Source organism: Bombina bombina, chromosome 4, assembly GCF_027579735.1.
Source record: "Bombina bombina isolate aBomBom1 chromosome 4, aBomBom1.pri, whole genome shotgun sequence".
Classification (NCBI taxonomy): Eukaryota; Metazoa; Chordata; class Amphibia; order Anura; family Bombinatoridae; genus Bombina; species Bombina bombina.
In genome coordinates, this window is record NC_069502.1 from 833,501,877 (window position 1) to 833,513,878 (window position 12,002).

At 41.5% G+C, this 12,002-nt stretch overlaps 1 protein-coding gene across 1 annotated transcript in view; it reads left to right on the forward strand.

The window, feature by feature from the left end:
* LOC128657946 (oocyte zinc finger protein XlCOF7.1-like) overlaps nucleotides 1-10,451 on the forward strand; it is a 198,719-nt gene extending 188,268 nt beyond the window's left edge. The window contains exon 12 of the mRNA XM_053712371.1: nucleotides 10,330-10,451. Within this exon, the coding sequence (XP_053568346.1) occupies nucleotides 10,330-10,451 (122 nt within the window). The remainder of the gene's footprint in view (nucleotides 1-10,329) is intronic.
* Nucleotides 10,452-12,002: the final 1,551 nt, after the last annotated feature.

Consider the following 12,002-nt stretch of genomic DNA (forward strand, 5'->3'; position numbering starts at 1 on the left):
CCCGGTATTTTTTTTTATATACCACGTATGTTCATAGAGCTGCGAAACCTGTTGGCGCTCTACAAATACCTGATAATAATTGCCTGAGTTATACAGCTGGCTGGGGAGCTGCTGATTATCCCAGAAGGTGTAGTTGACATGTGAGTGAGATTCTTCTCTATGATGAAGATTTTATATATTGCTTAGATATACTACACCACCTGGGGCCATTTTCTTTGTTTTGTTGTTTTAGAGTTATCCTTGTTTTAACTACAAGCACAAAAGCAGTAGTTAAAATTATTTTAGCCCATAAACTAATCTTTATATTACTAAAAGTTTTTGTGGACACAATATTAAAAGGAATAGATATATTAGGTAGAAAAACAGCAACATTATATTAAAGTTAGTTCAGTCTTTGACTAAGTGTGAATTATTAGAAATAGTCCCTAATGTCCAGTAAACTGCCCTTAAGCCTTAGCATAGAAAAGGTCTAGTTGTCACAGTGTCTACTACAAGTGTAGGGGACTGATTAAATCAGAACAGTTTATATGTTCTCATGATAAAATAATTATGTAATTAATAACATTAGTTCCATTGTGTTTCTTATTGACAGGTGAATTTACAAACTGCAATAATCCTAGTCATGATCAGAGTCCAAATGCTTCTTTAAATCTTCAAAATCAAAGAAGCCACATGGAAAATTTATGTACTGAATGTGGGAAATGTTTTCTTAAGAAATCACATCTTCTTAAACATCTAAAAATTCATACAGGAAAAAAGCAATTTTCTTGTCCTATATGTGGGAAATGTTTTAACTGTAAAAACATTCTTGTTGCTCATCAGAAAACTCATACAGGGGAGAAAGCATTTTCATGTTCTGACTGTGGAAAATGTTTTACTCGGAAATCAACTCTTCTTATGCATCAACTAATTCATACAGGGGAGAAAGCATTTTCATGTTCTGACTGTGGAAAATGTTTTATCCTGAAATCAACTCTTATTAGACATCAAAAAAGTCATACAGGGGAGAAAGCATTTTCATGTTCTGACTGTGGGAAATGTTTTACGCAGAAATCACATCTCATTACACATCAGAAAATTCATACAGGGGTGAAAGGATTTTCATGTTCTGACTGTGGAAAATGTTTTACTCGGAAATCAACTCTTCTTATGCATCAACAAATTCATACAGGGGAGAAAGCATTTTCATGTTCTGACTGTGGGAAATGTTTTGCTCAGAAATCAAATCTCATTACACATCAGAAAATTCATACAGGGTTGAAAGTATTTTCATGTTCTGACTGTGGAAAATGTTTTACTCGGAAATCAACTCTTCTTCTGCATCATCAAATTCATACAGGGGAGAAAGCATTTTCATGTTCTGACTGTGGGAAATGTTTTACTCAGAAATCAAATCTCATTACACATCAAACAATTCATACAGGGGAGAAAGCATTTTCATGTTCTGACTGTGGGAAATGTTTTACTCTGAAATCAACTCTTATTAGGCATCAGAAAATTCATACAGGGGAGAACGCATTTTCATGTTCTGACTGTGGGAAATGTTTTACTCTGAAATCACATCTTCTTAGCCATCAGAAAACGCATACAGGAGAAAAAGCATTTGTGTGTTCTGACTGTGGAAAATGTTTTACTCGGAAATCAACTCTTCTTATTCATCAAAAAATTCATACTGGGGAAAAAGGATTTCCATGTTCTAAATGTGGAAAATGTTTTATCCTGAAATCACATCTTATTAGGCATCAGAAAACTCATATTAAAAGAAATCAGAGTTTAACCTTCTAACTGAAGTGGAATAATATGGTAGTTGTCACCCACACAATACCAAGTGCTGATGACTGCATGTGACGCCCTGGGGACCGCAGTTTTGGAGCTGTTTGAGGTCCCTTCTGCACCTCAAGCATTTATGAGGTGACCCCAGGGATGATTTGATTTCAAAATTATGATTTAAATCATTAGTCTGTAAGACCAATTTAGATCATGGTTTTCATGTTTAGAATAAGTTTTCAGATTATTTGTTTATAGTTATACCAAGCTATTACTAAATTGGTTATATATCATTAGATATGCATAGATAGATCATTGAAATGAATGAAATTAGTTGGAGGTGAATTATCTCCAGTTTAATTGGTTAATCATTCACATTTTATCAACTTTTCACCTGTACTTTATTGGAAGTAGGAAAATTATTACATTAATAACAATATAAATAGTTTTATTTTACTAAAACAATAACATTATTTCTCTTTTTAAGTGTATCCAGTCCACGGATCATCCATTACTTGTGGGATATTCTCCTTCCCAACAGGAAGTTGCAAGAGGATCACCCACAGCAGAGCTGCTATATAGCTCCTCCCCTCACTGCCATATCCAGTCATTCTCTTGCAACTCTCAACTAAGATGGAGGTCGTAAGAGGACTGTGGTGTTTTATACTTAGTTTATTTCTTCAATCAAAAGTTTGTTATTTTTAAATGGTACCGGAGTGTACTGTTTATCTCAGGCAGTATTTAGAAGAAGAATCTGCCTGCGTTTTCTATGATCTTAGCAGAAGTAACTAAGATCCTTTGCTGTTCTCACATATTCTGAGGAGTGAGGTAACTTCAGAGGGGGAATAGCGTGCAGGTTTTCCTGCAATAAGGTATGTGCAGTTAAAATATTTTTCTAGGGATGGAATTTGCTAGAAAATGCTGCTGATACCGAAGTAATGTAAGTAAAGCCTTAAATGCAGTGATAGCGACTGGTATCAGGCTTATTAATAGAGATACATACTCTAATAAAAGTGTATTTTAAAACGTTTGCTGGCATGTTTAATCGTTTTTTACATATGTTTGGTGATAAAACTTATTGGGGCCTAGTTTTTTCCACATGGCTGGCTTGAATTTTGCCTAGAAACAGTTCCCTGAGGCTTCCCACTGTTGTAATATGAGTGGGAGGGGCCTATTTTGGCGTTTTTTTTGCACAGCAAAAATTACAGACACAGACATCCAGCTTCTTCCTGCATGATCCAGGACTTCTCTGAAGGGGACTCAAAAGGCTTCAAAGTCGTATTGAGGGAGGTAAAAAGCCACAGTAGAGCTGTGGCAGTTGTTGTGACTGTTTAAAAAACGTTTTTGTCATTTGTTATTCCGTTTTTGGTATTAAGGGGTTAATCATCCATTTGCAAGTGGGTGCAATGCTCTGCTATCTTATTACATACACTGTAAAAATTTCGTTAGTGTAACTGCATTTTTTCACTGTTATTTCAAAATTTGTGTTTCTTAAAGGCGCAGTAACGTTTTTTATATTGCTTGTAAACTTGTTTTAAAGTGTTTTCCAAGCTTGCTAGTCTCATTGCTAGTCTGTTTAAACATGTCTGACACAGAGGAACCTACTTGTTCATTATGTTTGAAAGCCATGGTGGAGCCCCATAGGAGAATGTGTACTAAATGTATTGATTTCACCTTAAACAGTAAAGATCAGTCTTTATCTATAAAAGAATTATCACCAGAGGGTTCTGTCGAGGGGGAAGTTATGCCGACTAACTCTCTCCACGTGTCAGACCCTTCGCCTCCCGCTCAGGAGACGCACGCTAATATGGCGCCAATTACATCAGGGACGCCCATAGCGATTACCTTGCAGGACATGGCTGCAATCATGAATAATACCCTGTCAGAGGTATTATCTAGATTGCCTGAATTAAGAGGCAAGCGCGATAGCTCTGGGGTTAGGAGAGATACAGAGCGCGCAAATGCTGTTAGAGCCATGTCTGATACTGCGTCACAGTATGCAGAACATGAGGACGGAGAGCTTCAGTCTGTGGGTGACATCTCTGACTCGGGGAAACCTGATTCAGAGATTTCTAATTTTAAATTTAAGCTTGAGAACCTCCGTGTATAGCTTGGGGAGGTATTAGCTGCTCTGAATGACTGTAACACAGTTGCAATTCCAGAGAAATTGTGTAGGCTGGATAGATACTATGCGGTGCCGGTGTGTACTGACGTTTTTCCTATACCTAAAAGGCTTACAGAAATTATTAGCAAGGAGTGGGATAGACCCGGTGTGCCCTTTTCCCCACCTCCTATATTTAGAAAAATGTTTCCAATAGACGCCACTACACGGGACTTATGGCAGACGGTCCCTAAGGTGGAGGGAGCAGTTTCTACTTTAGCAAAGCGTACCACTATCCCGGTTGAGGACAGTTGTGCTTTTTCAGATCCAATGGATAAAAAATTGGAGGGTTACCTTAGGAAAATGTTTATTCAACAAGGTTTTATTTTACAGCCCCTTGCATGCATTGCGCCTGTCACTGCTACGGCGGCATTCTGGTTTGAGGCCCTGGAAGAGGCCATCCAGACAGCTCCATTGAATGAAATTATTGACAAGCTTAGAACGCTTAAGCTAGCTAACTCATTTGTTTCTGATGCCATTGTTCATTTGACTAAACTAACGGCTAAGAATTCCGGATTCGCCATCCAGGCGCGTAGGGCGCTATGGCTTAAATCCTGGTCAGCTGACGTGACTTCAAAGTCTAAATTACTCAACATTCCTTTCAAGGGGCAGACGTTATTCGGGCCTGGCTTGAAGGAAATTATTGCTGACATTACTGGAGGCAAGGGTCATACCCTTTCTCAGGACAGGGCCAAATCAAAGGCCAAACAGTCTAATTTTCGTGCCTTTTCGAAATTTCAAGGCAGGAGCAGCATCAACTTCCTCCGCTTCAAAACAAGAGGGAACTGTTGCTCATTCCAGACAGGCCTGGAAACCTAACCAGTCCTGGAACAAGGGCAAGCAGGCCAGAAAGCCTGCTGCTGCCCCCAAGACAGCATGAAGGAACGGCCCACTATCCGGAAACGGATCTAGTGGGGGGCAGACTTTCTCTCTTCGCCCAGGCGTGGGCAAGAGATGTTCAGGATCCCTGGGCGTTGGAAATCATATCTCAGGGATATCTTCTGGACTTCAAAGCTTCTCCTCCACAAGGGAGATTTCATCTTTCAAGGTTATCAGCAAACCAGATAAAGAAAGAGGCATTCCTAAGCTGTGTGCAAGACCTCCTAGTAATGGGAGTGATCCATCCAGTTCCGCGGACGGAACAAGGACAGGGATTTTATTCAAATCTGTTTGTGGTTCCCAAGAAAGAGGGAACCTTCAGACCAATCTTGGATCAAAAGATCTTAAACAAATTCCTCAGAGTTCCATCATTCAAAATGGAAACTATTCGGACCATCCTACCCATGATCCAAGAGGGTCAGTACATGACCACAGTGGAATTAAAGGATGCCTACCTTCACATACCGATTCACAAAGATCATCATCGGTTCCTAAGGTTTGCCTTTCTAGACAGGCATTACCAATTTGTAGCTCTTCCCTTCGGGTTGGCCACTGCCCCGAGAATTTTTACAAAGGTTCTGGGCTCACTTCTGGCGGTTCTAAGACCGCGAGGCATAGCGGTGGCTCCGTATCTAGACGACATCCTGATACAGGCGTCAAGCTTTCAAATTGCCAAGTCTCATACAGAGATAGTTCTGGCATTTCTGAGGTCCCATAGGTGGAAAGTGAATGTGGAAAAGAGTTCTCTATCACCACTCACAAGAGTCTCCTTCCTAGGGACTCTTATAGATTCTGTAGAGATGAAAATTTACCTGACGGAGTCCAGGTTATCAAAACTTCTAAATGCTTGCTGTGTCCTTCATTCCATTCCACGCCCGTCAGTGGCTCAGTGCATGGAAGTAATCGGCTTAATGGTAGCGGCAATGGACATAGTGCTATTTGCGCGCCTGCATCTCAGACCGCTGCAATTATGCATGCTAAGTCAGTGGAATGGGGATTACTCAGATTTGTCCCCTCTACTAAATCTGGATCAAGAGACCAGAGATTCTCTTCTCTGGTGGCTTTCTCGGGTCCATCTGTCCAAGGGTATGACCTTTCGCAGGCCAGATTGGACGATTGTAACAACAGATGCCAGCCTTCTAGGTTGGGGCGCAGTCTGGAACTCCCTGAAGGCTCAGGGATCGTGGACTCAGGAGGAGAAACTCCTCCCAATAAATATTATGGAGTTAAGAGCAATATTCAATGCTCTTCTAGCTTAGCCTCAGTTAGCAACACTGAGGTTCATCAGATTTCAGTCGGACAACATCACGACTGTGGCTTACATCAACCATCAAGGGGGAACCAGGAGTTCCCTAGCGATGTTAGAAGTTTCAAAGATAATTCGCTGGGCAGAGTCTCACTCTTGCCACCTGTCAGCAATCCACTTCCCAGGCGTAGAGAACTACGTCTACGTAGAGAACTAAGTCATCAGACTTTTCATCCGGGGGAGTGGGAACTCCATCCGGAGGTGTTTGCTCAACTGGTCCATCGTTGGGGCAAACCAGAACTGGATCTCATGGCGTCTCGCCAGAACGCCAAGCTTCCTTGTTACGGATCCAGGTCCAGGGACCCGGGAGCAACGCTGATAGATGCTCTAGCAGCTCCTTGGTTCTTCAACCTGGCCTATGTGTTTCCACCGTTTCCTCTGCTCCCTCGACTGATTGCCAAAATCCAAACTGCCAGGGTTACAAGGAAAGCGAGACAGCTATGGGGCTAGAACAAATACAGAGCTCTCTGACGCTTTAGTAGCTATGTATGATATACCCTCACAATGTGCAGAAGCTGAAACAGGAGAGCTTCTATCTGTGGGTGATTTTTCTGATTCAGGGAAGACACTTCAACCTGATTCTGATATGTCTACATTTAAATTTAAGCTTGAACACCTCCGCGTGTTGCTCAGGGAGGTTTTAGCAACTCTGGATGACTGTGACGCCATTGTAGTCCCAGAGAAATTGTGTAAATTGGATAAATACTATGCAGTACCTGGTTACACTGATGTTTTTCCAATCCCTAAGAGGTTTTCAGAAATTATTACTAAGGAATGGGATAGACCAGGTGTACCGTTCTCTCCCCCTCCTGTTTTTAAAAAGATGTTTCCTATAGATGCCGCTACACGGGACTTGTGGCAAACGGTCCCTAAGGTGGAGGGAGCAGTCTCTACCCTAGCAAAGCGTACTACTATCCCTGTCGAGGACAGTTGTGCTTTTCTAGATCCAATGGACAAAAAATTAGAGGGTTACCTTTAAGAAATTTTTTATTCAACAAGGTTTTATTCTTCAGCCCCTTGCATGCATTGCCCCAGTCACTGCTGCTGCGGCCTTCTGGTTTGAGTCTCTAGAAGAGGCTCTACAGGTAGAAACCCCGTTGGATGATATCCTAGACAAGCTTAAAGCTCTTAAGCTAGCCAATTCATTTGTTTCTGACGCTGTTGTTCATTTAACCATGTTAACGGCTAAAAACTCAGGTTTTGCTATTCAGGCGCGTAGGGCGCTATGGCTCAAATCCTGGTCAGCTGACGTTACTTCAAAGTCTAAGCTTCTCAACATTCCCTTCAAGGGGCAGACCCTATTCGGGCCTGGACTGAAGGAGATCATTTCTGATATTACTGGAGGAAAAGGTCACGCCCTTCTTCAGGATAGGTCCAACAAATTAAGGACCAAACAGACTAATTTTCGTTCCTTTCGAAACTTCAAGAGTGGCGCAGCTTCAACTTCCTCTGATACAAAACAAGAGGGAAATTTTGCCCAGTCCAAGCCGGTCTGGAGACCTAACCAGGCTTGGAACAAAGGAAAGCAGGCCAAAAAACCTGCTGCTGCCTCTAAAACAGCATGAAGGATCAGCCCCCGATCCGGAAACGGATCTAGTAGGGGGCAGACTTTCTCTCTTTGCCCAGGCTTGGGCAAGAGATGTCCAGGATCCCTGGGCGTTAGAAATTGTGTCCCAGGGATATCTTCTGGATTTCAAAGCTTCTTCCCCAAAAGGGAGATTTCATCTCTCACAATTATCTGCAAACCAGATAAAGAGAGAGGCATTCTTACATTGCGTTCAAGACCTACTAGTTATGGGAGTGATCCACCCAGTTCCAAAGGAGGAACAGGGGCAAGGCTTCTATTCAAATCTGTTTGTAGTTCCCAAGAAAGAGGGAACTTTCAGACCAATCTTAGATCTCAAGGTCCTAAACAAATTTCTCAGGGTCCCGTCCTTCAAGATGGAGACTATTCGAACCAGCCTACCTATGATCCAGGAGGGTCAATATATGACTACCGTGGATTTAAATGATGCTTATATTCACATTCTGATACACAGAGATCATCATCGGTTTCTCAGGTTTGCCTTCCTAGACAGGCATTACCAGTTTATGGCTCTTTCCTTTGGGTTAGCTACGGCACAAAGAATCTTTACGGGGTGGAAGGTGAACGAAGGAAAGAGTTCTCTTTCCCCTCTCACAAGAGTTTCCTTCCTAGGAACTCTGATAGATTCTGTAGAAATGAAGATTTACCTGATAATGGTAGTGGCAACGGACATAGTGCCGTTTGCCCGCCTACATCTCAGACCGCTGCAACTTTGCATGCTCAGTCAGTGGAATGGGGATTACGCAGATGTGTCCCCTCTACTAAATCTGGATCAAGAGACCAGGGACTCTCTTCTCTGGTGGCTTTCTCGGGTTCATCTGTCCAAGGGTATGACCTTCCACAGGCCAGATTGGACAATTGTAACGACAGATGCCTGCCTTCTGGGCTGGGGTGCAGTCTGAAACTCCCTGAAGGCTCAGGGCTCGTGGACTCAGGAGGAGGCACTCCTTCCGATAAGAGCGATATTCAATGCTCTTCAAGCTTGGTCTCAGCTTGCTGCGGTCAGGTTCATCAGATTTCAGTCAGACAATATCATGACTGTAGCCTACATCAACCATCAAGGGGGAACAAGGAGTTCCCTAGCAATGTTAGAGGTTTCAAAAATAATTCTATGGGCAGAGGTTCACTCTTGCCATCTATCAGCTATCCATATCCCAGGAGTAGAGAACTGGGAGGCGGATTTTCTAAGTCGACAGACTTTTCATCCGGGGGAGTGGGAACTCCATCCGGAGGTATTTGCACAGTTGATTCAACTTTGGGGCAAACCAGAACTGGTTCTCATGGCGTCTCGTCAGAACGCCAAGCTTCCTTGTTACGGATCCAGGTCCAGGGATCCCAAGGCAGCGCTGATAGATGCTCTAGCAGCGCCTTGGTCCTTCAACCTGGCTTATGTGTTTCCACTGTTTCCTCTGCTCCCTCGTCTGATTGCCAAGATCAAGCAGGAGAGAGCTTCGGTGATTTTGATAGCACCTGCGTGGCCACGCAGGACTTGGTATGCAGATCTGGTGGACATGTCATCCCTTCCACCATGGACTCTGCTGCTGAGGCAGGACCTTCTACTTCAGGGTCCTTTCAACCATCCACATCTAATTTCTCTGCGTCTGACTGCTTGGAAATTGAACGCTTGATTTTATCAAAGCGTGGTTTCTTTGAGTCGGTCATTGATACCTTAATTCAGGCTCGAAAGCCGGTCACTAGGAAAATCTATCATAAGATATGGTGTAACAAGAGATAGTAGTCGCACCACCAAGTTCAATGAATAGTTTTCTTTATTGAGCCAAGATCAAAAAATTAGCAACGTTTCGGACACAAGTCCTTAATCTTGCATAACAATTGTTTTATTGGACAAAAAATATTATGTCCAAGAAATTAAAACACAATTATCTGATATTAATGTATATAAACAATTGACCCACAACCCTATCTTTGAGATAAAAAAGGAGATTGAGGCTTGTGTTCGATTTGCATTTAATAACGGCATTATTGATAAGGATGTGAGAAGGTTTTTACTAGAATCTGAGGACATCACTCCAGTGATGTACACTCTGCCAAAAGTGCATAAAAATCTGCAAGCACCTCCTGGCCGCCCAATTGTGGCAGGCATGGGCTCAGTATTGTCCAAGGTATCAATATATTTGGATAAGGTTCTTAGACCTTTTGTTAATTCTAATTCATACATCCAAGACACAAGAGATTTTCTAGCTAAATTGCATGATTTGTATCTAGGGGATAATAAATGCATTCTTTTTAGTCTGGATGTGACATCGCTGTATACAGCTATCACACATGAGGCAGGGATTGGAGCAGTGGAGAAAGTTCTGAGTGAATCTGATAGATACACTACTTCACAGGCAGAGTTTATTTTGCAGTTACTTAATATTATTTTAAGGTGTAATTATTTTCTTTTTGAGGACAATTATTATCTTCAGCTCCAAGGGACCGCCATGGGTTCCAATGTCGCTCCCACATACGCAAATATCTTTATGAATATGTTTGAGGAACATTTTGTTTATAATAATCCTTTATTTTTATCATATGGCGCCACCTGGTGGCGCTATATTGATGATGTGTTTGGGGTGTGGGGGGGCGACATTGGAACCCTGGTAAATTTTGTGAATGAATTAAATGCAGCAACTAGTCACATCAGATTCAAGTTAGTCTTTAGTGAGGAGAGTGTTGTATTTCTGGACACAGTTGTGTCAAAGTGTAAATCAGGTCTAACTGTGGACCTTCATAGGAAAGATTTAGAGTGAGAGAAGGTGGGGGTGGGGCAGAGTATATTGTACACAAGAGATTCAGTGGTTAAGGGCAAATGGCCCGATTTGAGTTTTATAATCTCCCAACCACTGATACCTCCTGCCACAGATTTAAAGTTAAGGAAAGATACAACTAACAAGTAATTGTAAATACTTACAAGTAAGAATAGGTAACTTAAATCTGTGAGGAAAATTCCACCAATGCCCTCGCAAATCAGAGCTAGATAGTTTTTAGTTAGAAAAAATATATTTTTCTCCATTCATACACTAAAATTTATTAAAGTCAGAATTTTAACCACACATACATTTAGCAAGAGCTAAGAATTAAAAACACTACACCTAAGTTGAGCTATGATTTTTAAATTAGTCTGAAATCAGTATCAAAGGTATCTGGCAGCAAAAATTATAGATATAGGCTAAGCCCTTACAATCCGAGGGCTAGATTAAGTTTAATTTTTAACCAATTATTAAAGCTGCATTATACCAGACCAACAAAGGTGAGCAAGTTAAAAAAAGGGGAAAGACAGAGCTTATCCCAGAGGACCCCTGACGTACGTTTCACAAAAAACGCTTCCTCAGAGGGGTGTGGAGCCGCTGCAAAATGTTATATTTATGAGTCTGTAAGACTCTCCTCCGATGTTTGAGTGGGTATGCCTGATTGCCAAAATTACATTTTAGTTGGCTCATGTGAGTGTCAATCACCAAAGTGACTGGTGATAGGGTACGATAGGGGGTAGTGGTTCCAAACGTAACGCTACGTCTGAAGTGGGCGTATTTGTTTATATTAGCATTTGTGGTGCAGATCTCATTGGATGATTACATCGAACATATGTTACGCTGTTGTGCTTAGCTTAATGTCTGACAGATCAATGGGAAGCATAAAGCAGTCACTTATCAAATTTGACCGTTTATCGTGGGCAGATAGATCATATTAATATGTCCCTTTCGCAAAAAAGTTGTACCGGGAGACTGATATTTTGCCGAGTTGCTGTCAGTCTTATTCATTCCCAGATATAAGGAGTGGTACATATAAGTACATAATAATATAAGTCGGCGTGCAGTCTCGCCCTTTTAGCATTAGTCAGCAGCTTGCTTTAGTCGGTAATATTAAAGAATATGATAGATCTGCTCGATTTCATTCATTCAGTCTTTATGAGTGAACAGCTTATAAACTTACGTCAGTGTTACGTCTGAAATGGGCGTGTTTGTTTATATGTGTATTTGTGGTCAAAATCTCATTGGATGATTACATAGAACATATGTTACGCTATTGGACTTAGCTTAATGTCTGACACATCAATAAAAAGCATGGGGCAGTCACTGTCAAGTCTGACCTTATATTGTAGGCAGAAAGATTTTATTAGATACGTCCCTTTCGCAAAAGCGTAGTACCTGGAAACTGCTATTTTGCAGAGTTACTGTCAGTCTTATTCATTCCCAGATCTAAAGAATGATACATATAGGAACAAAGCTTGCTTATGTCAATGATATGAAGGGATATGATTTATCTGCTGGACGACCATTCATTCAGTCTTTATGAGTAAACTG